General features: G+C 36.8%; 1 protein-coding gene across 1 annotated transcript; it reads right to left on the bottom strand.

Annotated features, from left to right (window-relative positions):
* Positions 1-2: 2 nt before the first annotated feature.
* LOC127360707 (high affinity immunoglobulin epsilon receptor subunit alpha-like) lies at positions 3-3,266 on the bottom strand. Its single transcript, XM_051395184.1, has 7 exons — positions 3,233-3,266; positions 2,833-2,892; positions 2,218-2,472; positions 1,692-1,950; positions 1,227-1,361; positions 1,037-1,090; positions 3-626 (listed from the first exon to the last, which is right to left on the bottom strand). Exons 1-7 carry the CDS (start codon positions 3,261-3,263, stop codon positions 599-601), a joined length of 822 nt encoding a protein of 273 aa, XP_051251144.1. The 5' UTR covers positions 3,264-3,266; the 3' UTR covers positions 3-598.
* Positions 3,267-12,678: the final 9,412 nt, after the last annotated feature.

The following is a 12,678-nucleotide window of genomic DNA, read 5'->3' on the forward strand; positions in this document are numbered from 1 at the left end:
TGTTGATATGAGGTTATTTTAATGTAAAAACATGCAAAACAAAATATATATAAAAAACTGTTTTTTTTCACAAGCCACATACTATCAACTGATGAAGAATATATATGACCACAGACCACATTCTAAAGTCTGCAGCAGCTCTTCTTGTAAATGGCGCCTTCAGGCGTGAGAACAGGCAGAGCAGATAGACCAAAGTCTTATAAATAGACCCTGATGCTGTGAGATGGCTGACAACCTAAGACGAATGCTGATGATAGTTATATTGATGATGATGTGAACCACCTTCTTCCATTTTCATGTATTTGATTTTTAAAATGTTTGTGTTTAGGCATTTTACAGATAATTTAAAGTCTTAAATTCCATTCAGGACGGAAAATTATATTAACAGCAGCAGCCACAGCAGCAATAGCAGCATATTACATCTTTAAAGAAGATTGTGTGCTGCCATGAGAAGATTGCCATATAAGCGTAGCAGTGGGCTAGGACCTGAGTTAGCTCAGACTGGGATTAATTAAATGACCACCCCTATGTGTGCATGACTTCTTCCCCCTGTACACATGCTACAGCAGACCTTCAACCAGAACCTTTCCTTCAGCTTTCAGACAGGTGACTCTGCTGTCTGTGACCTGTAAGACACACAGTGTGACAATATCTGTTAAAATGATGGGAAAAAATGCAACCACACAGACTAAAAATAATCTATTTGACGTTTAGATTTGAAGTATTACAGCCAGTGCTTCAACGAATAAATAAAAACTGGATATAAATCCTTGGACATATGAAGTGGGTAGGCAGAAAAATCTGCTGTAAAAACATCTGTTTCAGGAAATTCCTTCAGCTGAAGTTAGCTTTTTAGTCGCGTAATGAATACCACATGTGGTTAGACTGAGGCAACAAAAGCCTTTTGGTTAAAGTTCATGGTAAGTGTATAACTTGGCTGAAAGTCCTAGAAAGAGTGGCAAGTGAACCTTTAACCTGATTTGATATCCACTTGATATTTATAAGTTCCACAGAGACAACCAGTGTTTTTCCTTACCGGTTCACTGAGAAGCGAAGGCATGGAAGGAAGGTATCGAAGAGGTTGAAGTCCCTGGTAGAATTAAGGAAACATCAAAATAAAATAAATATACATGACGGTGATTGACCAGCAAACATCAGATTTGTGCGTTTCAAACAAATATTCTACATTAGAGTTTGCATTAACATTCAATCATTTATTTCTGTACCTCTCTTTCTTACAGTGAAGAAGTACCATCGCCAGCCCCAGAGCAAACAATAAAATGGTACCAAAAATCCGCAGCACAATGAAGCCATGAGGAGAGCAGTCGTGGGAAGGGTGACTGTCTTGTCTTGTATTGATTCTACAATAATTACACAAATACAATTATAGACAAATTATTTGTTTCCATCCACCTGTTTGTATGAACAATACATAAATAAAACATTTGATCATTCTGGGCAAACAGCAGACATCACTTTTTAAAAACATGTTTGATTTCTGCATTAAAAAAGAATGAAGAATAAAATTGAAAAACTGTAAACATTGCCATTATTTTTCCACTTGGCTGAATGTGGCAAAGTGCAATGGACAGGACGTACATTAAGCATGTGACTTAAACAATCAATAAACGATCAACGATCAATAAACAGTTAAGAGACGAAAATATTACATCACCAAATAGCACCTTTACCGTTGCGTCTCATGTCTGACAGTCATCCAGCTTTCTGGTGATTCTCCAGCTCCAGAGATGTTACATTTGTAGAGTCCTTCATCAGACTTGGAAACACTGTGTATGGTTAACTCTCCTGTAAAACTCGTCCTAATGTGAACACCGTCTTTGAAGAAGTCAGCTGTGAGGTTGCTGGACGCCATCTTGTTTCTGCAGCTCAGATTCACAGCTTCTCCCTCCATTACGGGGAGGACAGGACCCTCCAGGATCACAGACCCAGCTGAAAAACATTGGTTTGAGAAATTCATTTTAGATATATGAATATTTTTACATAGTCTTGCTCCAACAAAAACTCACTTCCAATCATTTGATTGTCTTTTGAAAAAAGCGCACATAATATTCTATACAGATCAGGGTTGGACGTAACAAATGACATCCAATTACAGTGAAATTACTGTAAGAAAGTCAAAGTAAGTTAAGTTTATTCTACTTTATACCTGTCCATTAATTGTTATGAGTGTCTCTGAAATGTAAATATTAACTATACCAGTGACAGTGATGTTGACAGCGTTGCTTCTCTTTACGTCTTGATGTTCACACCAGTATTCTCCGCTGTCTATTGAAAAGACGTTGGTGATTTTACAGGGTCCAGCCGATGTTGAAGCACATGTTCGGATGCCTTCCTTGATCTTCTTCATCACCCTCCAGCCAGTCAACCCCTCCAGTCCCTCACAGCTGACAACAATGGTCCTGTATTCAAAGTGTTGCTGTTTGTTTGGAGCAACTTTGGGAAAAGCTGCTACTGAGAAATAGAAACAAGAAGCATCATTTTATAACTTCTATAAAAAAGAATTCAGCACAAATAAAGAGTTACCTGAACCGAAAGATAAGCAAAGGATAAAAGTTAACTGCAGAACCTCACTGACTAATTAATTACTAACTGAGGTACCTTTTCGTAAAGCCATGTGCTGTTTGAACAAGACTAAAAGTCTACCGCCACACTCTACCATAGGCATGAGCTCAGCACACAAGTTTCAACTCAAGGAGCACTAAATCTGATTTTGTGTTTAAATGAAACAGCTTTAAGATTGGAAGAGAGAAGTAAGACAGAGATTAGGATTAAAACATATAAATAATGTGTGAATCTCAGGCTGCTACTTACCAGTTTTCTGAGAATCACTCAGGTGAACATGTTCAACTAGCAGCAACAACGTGATCCTCACTACAGAGACAAAATAAGTTTTAGGCAGATGATTTTGTTTGTATGTGTACAATCAATATTCTAAACACATTATAATGTTGGTTTGGCATATATGCTCCTTCCTGTATGTAAGTGTGTCCATTCTGTCAGTTGTGCAGTTTTTTTTGACAGAATAATAGAAAATACAAGAGCTTTGTATTGATGTAGTGAAACATTACAGTGTGTTGTTGACACCACAATATCTAAAGGCAATTAAATGTCTTTATTTAGTTGATCTCAGAGACCGTTCAGAATAACACTGATAATCACACAGTTAAGCAGTGCAATAAACGTTATGTGTGAATGAGATGTGGAGACTCACCCAGTTGGATGCAGAGAGCTCTGACCTCCATGTTGTCTTGCTGCTGACTGTATGAGAATCAGTCTGAAAAGCAGTTAAGTAGCATAACATTTTTTGTGACACTTTCAGGTCCTGTGGGTGACACTTTATCTTCCTGTGTAGCTTATTTTTGGGGGCTTGACAGTGGGTTGGACTTTTCAGTTTCAGTTTATTGTCAGGCAGAGCTGAGAACCACAGATTCTAATTAAAGCAGCAGCTGTATGACTACAGCTACTTTTACAATAAAATGCAACGTCTTATAAGTAGACAATGATTAAAATGGTGGGTGAGGTGGTGGGGGATGAATTAGGGTCAGGAATGGAGGGATGAAAGGAGTTAAGGGATGAGATGAAATTGGGTTTAGCATGAAGGGATGAACACAGGATCAAGTAGGGAGTCATGAACCAGGCAGGAAAACACCAGCTTGAAACATTGTGGCCTAAGTTGTTAAAATTGTTTGAAATCTTCCTGCTCCCTGGTAAGGGCTGTAAAAAGTAAAAACTTTCCATCACTTACTTTACAGCAGGTAATAAAGCCAAAGTCCAGTTTCAGCTTCATCAACTTAGTTAATATTTAGCCCCTAAATAACAAAATGAAAGTAAATGAAAGACGAACAACTGTGTAAACCATTTTATCATTAGAAAATAGTCAAGAACTGCAAATCTTGTTTCTTTTGTCTTAAAGTAAGGGGTAACATTGGGGAAACAAGCAAAAGATGACTGGATAAAAAAATCCCACCCCCTCCCTTCAAGTCTCTCTCCAAAGCCACTCCCCAACACACACAGAGACACATAGTGCCTGAGAGGAGCTCACCACGTTGTTGCTATCGCTGACCAATATAACAATATATACCAATATAACAACAAAGAGAGACAGATTGATTTTAAACTGTATTAGATGGAATGGTAAGATAAAGTCAAGAGAGATTACTGTGTGTTTTTCTATGAGACTACGTGCAGCTTACTTTCTTCTGACAAACTCAACAGGTAGGACTTTTACATTAAAGTTGATAAAAAGCGTCTTTTTGTCACAATTTAGAATTAAATCCTGAACAATACCACTGTTTCTTTAATAAAATCATTTTGCTATCACAGACTTTCACAGCTCAAATTGTATTAGTTGCTCATGACGAACGTTGCATGAAAGCACTATAACTCACACAGATGAGTAACTAAATGAATGAATTAAATGGTCGATGAACATATGTAGATAATTATAAAAGAAAGAAAATAAAAAATCCTCTTGTCAAATAAAATCAATCTTCTATTGAAATGCTAGGGTAAATGGAGACCAAGCACAGCACCTTTTTTAGGCGTTACAGTAAACAACAGGTGGTGGACACTACCGATACCATAAAGCCATGAAGTACAGTTGCAGTACGGTTTGAAAACCACTAAATGCAGGGGATCCTTGAAAGCTATGCACAATTGATAGAAAATGTGTCAAAGAGGTTCACAGTTGTTTTATTGTAATTTTCAGAATGCTAGGATGATTCACTTGAAGAAAGGAGCATCCTTTGAACCTCAGATGAGTCTCTTCCATGTTTTGGTTGTGACTGTTGTTGTCCTTTTCCTGACATCCTTTTGTACAGGTAAGTTGCACACAAACGTCATAACAAAGCCTTTCTGTGTGTCTAAAGATAAAAGGTCATTATTAGGGTTTAGATCTGATATATGAATAGTAATAAATAAACAGGACTGCAGCCACTCTCTTCAGACAACTAACTGTACTTAGGGAAGCACACATTACTGTACAAAGCTCCACAAATATGTTGAAAAAAAATGGAAGCAAATTGTTGGATATTTTTATTAATTTTGAATCATTTGTTCATTTGCAGTGAATATAAAATAACAAAAGAAAATCCTTCAAAGTTAAAGTTTATGAAATGTGAATGTTGAAATTAGTAACAGGCTAAATAACAGGCACAGATAATATGCACATTGTGACAAACTGGAAAAAAGTCACTCAACAAGAGCTAAAAACTGATGTTTCTTCCTCAGGTCAGTCTCAGATGATTGGTCCACATCAGCCAATAGTGGCAATGGTTGGTGATGACATCATTTTGCCATGTCACCTGGAACCAGCCGTGGATGCTGTTTCTATGACTGTGGAGTGGGCGAGAGCGGACCTGAGTCCGCGGTTTGTCCATTTGAGGCGAGAAGGTGTGGAACTCCTGATGGACCAGAATCCGTCCTACTTCGGGAGAACGTCAGTGTCCATCAACAAACTCAAGCACGGAGACCTTTCACTGACACTCTCCAAAGTGAAAGTATCTGATGAGGGATCTTACAAATGTTATATTCCAACAGAGGGAACAGAATATATAGTCAAGCTTGTTGTAGGTAAGGGGTAAATAATCCCTGGTGGTTTTTTAAAGTAAACTAAGGTGTGAATTCTCTTCATAATTGTTTTTCTAAGGAAATATTGTGCATACAGTACAATACTATTGTACATATATGAAGATAAATCCATTTACTGACATACAGGTGGACATTTCCCATGTCAGCTGTTGTTTCTGACATGTGAGGGCTCGGGTTGGCGCTGTGGCTCTGTGAAATTCACACTGATTACTATTAAACGTTCTGTGCCTCATTCCATTCACTGACGATGTTTTCCCTCTCTGTCCTCAGGTTATGTGTCCTCACCTGTTGTAATAATTTCCAGAATCAGCACTGGATTATTGTTCATCTGTGAGTTTAAAGGCTGGTATCCAGAGCCTGGGGGGGGTTTGTGGGGGGGGGGGGAAAAACCTCCCCTACAAGAGACAGTCAGAGGTCCTGATGACCTCTATACTGTCAGCAGCAGAGTGACTGTGGAGAAGAGACACAGCAACAACTTCACCTGTAGAGTCCAACAGAAGGACATCAACCAGACCAGAGAGATAGATATACATTTTCCAGGTAATACTACTTTTAAAGTAAATTTCCTGGAATAATTGTGAGATCAGACCATATTGCATTACATTATAACATCTGACAGGATTTTATGATATTATCTTTTTTTTCTCCATTTCAGATGATTTCTTTGCGAACCAATCTAGGTCTTTTTACATCACCATTGGTTTGGCTGTTTCAGTTTGCTTCATTTGTATTTTTGCTGCTATGTTTGTTTTGTGGAAAGGTAGGCATAACAAAACAGGTAAGTCATAATCGATTTCTTTGTATAATAATATAATAATAATATAATAATATATTGCTCTATGTACCATGTAACAAATGTATATTTATTTCAATAATTTAATGCAAACTTACTGTATTTCTGTGCTTCAGTGTCTTTTTAATTTAATTGTACACGTCAGATATAAAATACATTTAACACTATTTTACAGTCCTGCATTTATACAGAGATCAAGTGGCACCAAGACGATGAAACTGATGTGCATGGATGCAGTATAAAATTGATAAGTATCAAGAAAACATAACAGATCTGCAGAAGAGAAAGGAAGCAAATAAAACACTGCTGCAGGAAACACAGACATTACTTCAGATAATAGAGAATGTGTTAAAGCAAACAACAGAAAAAAAATCTAAACTAGAGGAGCATCAGAAGCAAATGAATAAAGATATGAAGGAGATAACAAAACAGCGAGGTTCGATTCAGGAGAAACTTAAGACAAAGACGTAATCTATTCACAAATAATTATTCACAAATAATAACTTCCATATTTGAATGTGTTTTTATTAAAGATTCACCACAGCCTAGTCACAATTATCACAACTGCCACAGTAATGCAACACGCTTTATTAAGACAGTCTGCGAATCACTGGTGTAATGATAATGTTTTCAATATTTACATTTGATGAAACATTCCTTATTGTTTCTTTTAAAAAAAACATATATAAACATATAAACATTTGAATTATCTTGGAATGAAACTTAACTGTACATTTCTATCATGGAAAATTATTGTGCCACAACTGGTTGTTGTATCTGCTGTTAGAATGCATGTGAAAATAAAGCACTAAATTACTGCGGAGGCTGGATGTTTAATGTACTGTACATATATTCTTTCATCTTTGAGTTGATATCATTATCGATAAATAAATAAAACGACAACCTGTTGACTACTCCATATCTTATTTTTCTTTTCTTGATCAGACATCTTAGATTGAAATTGTAAGTGAAAAACTTTGGGACTGCACTGATGTCATATAGTATCAATTCCAAAACATCAGTGAGTGACATCTTGACTTGGGAGATAAATCAACAAAAAATACCTTTTAAATATGTGGCTTTTTAAAAGAGAGTTTAAAAGAGAGTGTTAGCAACCCTGATCTCCTCAGGCAGGTCATCTAACTGCAAAGCCTCTTTCAGCTTTGTATATCAACCCAGACCTAGGAACAGCCAGGAACAAAGAATCTGAGGACCTCAGGGAGCGAGAAGCGACACAGGGGACGAAAGGATCTACTAAGTAACTTGGGATCTCCAAAGGCTATGTGATCAGTAATATCCTAAAATCAATAATTCTAACTTATTCTGCAAAGTAACTAGTAACTACAGCTCTTAGATATATGCAGTGTGAGTACAACATTTCCCTTTGAGATGTAATGGATACGAAGTATAAAATGGCCTGAAATCAGAAGGACAAACCTGGTGTCCCCTTACATGGACTTTATGCTGATTATGAAGTCTGAAGTCTGTATGTCAAAACCTTTCTCCTCATGGGACGGATAGGTTACAAAAGAACTAAATATAAAAGGTTTAATTAATGTATTTGAAGAATGTGCATTGCTGTATTTGCAGTCTTAGAACAAAGTTTGTCGGTTTCAGTAGGGTTACAGTCTGAAGATGTTTTATAATCCCGCATTTGAATCTCTAAACTCTATGCACATTAAACTTGTATTAGATGTAAAGAATTAATAATAATTAATCAACTTATCATGTAAAACTGTGTGATTTTATTTTGGTATGAGAAGTCTTTAACCAAAAATCCGAACGATGTTTTACAAAGACACACTGTTGTAGACATGTGACAAGACAACAAAATATGCTTAAAAAAGTGTTAAAGTTACTGTTGATAAATATTAACAATAACTTATTTTAACATTTATGGGGAAAAGATGATTGATTACTAACACTAGGGCTGTCAAAAGTTAGTTTCATTTATGTATACAAAAATTATACATTTACAAATATTTAACATCTTTAGATTATTATAAACATTCTAAGCCTCTCATAACCTAATTGAATATTTTGTGGCCACATTGAGGTTGACATATGGTAAAAATATTAAAGTCAAATATAAATTCAGTCATTGTGGACAGGGGAAACCTCCATATTGGAGCTGGTGTATAAAACCAAAGCAAAAAAAGGTTCACAGGAACAACAGAGAAAAGGCTAACTAAATACCATCATGTTGTTGGAAGGGGTGTAAAACCCAAATCACTAGTTTTAAGGCTATACCATTCTACCATCCTCAATATTCTGGTAGTTACATGCAAGTGGAAAGAAGATTTATATGAATGTAACTGTGAGTTTCCCACAGCGAAGTAGTCCCACCAGCAGAAGCAGCAGAGCCACCATCACAATGGTGAACACAGTCCTCAAGATGAGGTAAATATGACAGGAGTGACCCGAGGAAGACGAGGAAGTGGTCCAGGTCTCTCTGGGAAGTTCTGCAAGTACAACAGAAAGTCATCAGTACATCTGATGTAACACCAGAGTCCCAGTCAGAATGGAATTGTTAAATGCGTTAATAGATTCTAGTAAATAATGTAACCAACAGGAAACATGAGATCAATGTGTGTTGGATTCACATGAAAATAATGGACATAACAATAATGGACGATTTTTAACATTTGAGAGTTAGATGCATACTACACACAGTACATAAAAAATAACTTGACTTTCTGCTGAGCACCGAACCCTTCAGTGTCTCACCTCTGACAGCCAGCCAGCTCTCTGGTGATTCTCCAAAGTCAGAGATGCTGCATTTGTAGAGGCCTTCATTAGCTTTAGAAACATTGTTGATGGTCACCTCTCCTATGGGTCCAGTGCCTATGAAGAGTCCGTCTTTATAGAAATCAGCTATGTAGACAGAGGAGCTCTTACTTCTACAGCGCAGAGGTACAGCGTCTCCCTCCGTCACAGGAAGCACAGGACTCTCCAGGATCACAGAACCAGCTGAACATGAAGATTTATGACAAACACATCTTACTTAATGTTTAACATCCGTACATGGGTTATCAATTTTGTTTGTAAGACATACAGTTTTATTGATTTCTTCTTTCTTTTCTTCATGGACAGACTGCCAATTATAATATTAGTATTTTGTCTTTTGTGCTTGACATCTTATCATGTTTATAAGCTTCACATTTTAGATTTCTATCTGTTACCTACTGGTTGTTATCTAAAATGATCGATCTTTAGTGACAGTAAACATACCACTAACAGTGATGTTGACAGCGTTGCTTTTCTCTCCGTCTCCAGTCTCGCACCAGTATTCTCCACTGTCTGTTGATAAGGCAAGTTTGATGCCACAGACGGACGGTGTGGTCGGCTCCCAGTCACTGACACACGTGCTTACTTTTCCCTTTTTGTTCCTCAGCACTCTCCATCCAGCTGTGGTGTTAAAACCCTCGCAGTTAAAAGCGATGGAGGTGTAATCAAAGAGCTGCAGTCTGGTTGGAACGATCCGAGGTGCATCTGAGAATTAAGATTCAGTTTATCAGATTATGAGGTATTATGAGCCTGTTCCACATTATTTGTGTATAAATGTAATTTATAGGAGACAGGGTCCGATAGCTTGAGATCATCATGATTGAAGTGCTAAGTTGATACTGTAGAAAAACTAATTATAATGTTGACTGTGAAATATTTCCAGATACAGTGTTAATGTTAACTTTGATGCAGAGCATTTGTTTTGTTAATATAAATATCCAAAATGGGTAGCTAGTAATGCTGGTTAGTTGTATGTAATCAAAAAATATAAATGGTGATTTATATGTTATTAATTTTCTTTATGGTGTTATAAACGAATTACATTTAATATAGAATTGTAACGGACTAACTGCTACTTACAGTCTTCCAGAGAACAGCTGGGCAGCAGCAACAACACATTCAGCACTGAGAGAGATACAGCATGAGAGAATACACCTATTGTAAATATTGGTCTGATAGCTCATTAATTCAAGAGAAAATGGTAACATAAAATCTATAAAAGAAGCACAAGGATATGACCATTGTAGTAAATGAAACACCTATAAAGACGAACATGTTTAACTCCTCTGAGATGGATCGTCTTTAAAGTGAGAGAAACATTTGTTCTTGCTCTGTTGGTAAATGTGACATGAAGACGGACTCAGTACTCACACTGTCGGATGCAGAGAGCTGTGACCTCCATGTTGGCTCCTTGCTCACTGTCTGATCATCAGACAGGAATACAGCTAAAGGATAATGTAGGTTAGAACCTCCTCTTCCTGTGCCTAATTTTATAGATAGTCGAGCATTATTCAGAGAAACAGGATGGTTCTTTGGGGCCATCCTTTTAAAGTTATCCCAACCAATGAAAATATCTGACTTAGAGCAGATCTAAGAGATGTTTATGACAAACAGGACAATTTGTATTGTAATTTACCACTTCTGTAGCAAGGAAGGTTCTTATTTCTCTGGGCTGCGTGGGTTAAAGACCTAAATGTTTCTTGACCTCTTAGAGCTGAAGTCAGGTTGAGGCTCACTCAGAGAACACACCCCTCCTGCAGCTCTTCCACTGCTCTGTTCAGTGGTCAGCGGGTCGATCTGGGTTTGTTTGGGTGTAACAGTGATGATTTATTCACACATTGTGCAGCAGGAGGTTTAGTATCTTTCTCCAACTATGTTTAATGTCTCATCACATAGTTGGCTGTATTAACTATATTTATATATTTGCCATCTTTCAGAGAATGTGTTTGGGAGATTTGTAGTGGCACAGCAGTGACATGCATCATCGCTTTAATTATTGTTGTTTTGTTCAAGACAGCAGTGCCGGCCAGTGGCATAGGCAGTACAGGCAAATGCTAAGGGCGCCGTTCATCTAGGGGGCGCCACAACGGGGGAAGAAAAAAACGAATGGTGCAACTTTCAATATTTTTATACTAAAACTAGTTGGTGCTATTATTTCTTAGTATGAAAACTAACTGGATAGCAAAGCCTTTTAAACAATAATAAGACTTATTTATTATTGGTTAGTTAACGTTTGCTCTGCTTGTAACAGTCAGTCAGATGCTTTTTTCCTTTCACACACCTTTATATATTAGAGTTGTAAGCCTTGTTGTTTGTTGTGTTACAGTTCAGTATTGTCTAAAGTGTGTTTATAGTGTTAAACTTTACATCCTTTAAGTGCACATCATTAATGTTAATACATTCCCATATGTTATATTATACTGTAGTTTACTGCTTCTTTGCATTCTGCTAATCAGCATTCCACTAATCTAATTTACATATTAGAAGAAATTGCACTGGATATCATTCATGTACAGTACAGTGAAAGTAATGCATCGCTTAGGTTTTTCATTTTATTATTTAATTTTATTCTTGAAATCATTTATTTTATTATTAGACTGTAACACCCAACTCTTCCTGTCACAGTGGCTGCTGCTGAAAGAAACTTCTCCAAGCTCAAACTCATTCAACCTTACCTGAGATCTGCTATGATGCAAGAACTCAGTGGACTTTCCATCATCAGCATCAATCATGTGATCTCAGATCAGTTGTCATATGATGATGTTGTAGATGACTTTGCTGTAAGAAAGACTAGGAGAGTACAACTGTAGCAGGGGATGTGAGGATGACTAGGTGGTGGTGTAGTTTCATTTATTTTATCACTTGTTTACAGTTTTTATTTTGTAGGTAAGTGAACTTTATACTTTGTGTAGGCTATTTATATTTCTTGTATTATTTATTTTTAATTTATTATTTTCTTGTTGACTGTTTTGATTGAGCAACTTGTTTCTCTAAAAATAAAATAAAATGTAAAATACAAAGCTATTCAGTTTCTCGCGTGAGTATATGTATGTATATAAAATATATATATAATTGGCAGTGGAATTTACTGCGATGCAAGGGGGGCGCCACCTAAAATCTTGCCTAGGGCGCCAAATTGGTTAGAGCCGGGCCTGAAATTCTGTGTTTTACAATTTAAGATGGTTTCTTCACTTTAGGTTACATTAAAAAAAAGTGAAACAAATATTCAAAGGGGGAAATATTCTTATTTGATATTATAGCATCATATTATTTGTGAAAGCAGTTGGATTGGCTGTTGTTCTTGATGGTGCATGTTGCCACATATGAACAAGCCTTATTTTTCCCTTGACAATGTTTGGTCTTTGGGGGGCAGCATTGAGCTTAACACAAAATCTATGTCATTGTTCCTGTGTATCTTTATGCTTATGTTAAAAAAAAGGCTCATGCTACATTTGTTCTGTTACAGACCTGTCTCACAGTTTAAAGTC

The sequence above is a fragment of the Dicentrarchus labrax genome, unplaced genomic scaffold (genome assembly GCF_905237075.1).
Source record: "Dicentrarchus labrax unplaced genomic scaffold, dlabrax2021, whole genome shotgun sequence".
NCBI classification, from domain to species: Eukaryota; Metazoa; Chordata; class Actinopteri; family Moronidae; genus Dicentrarchus; species Dicentrarchus labrax.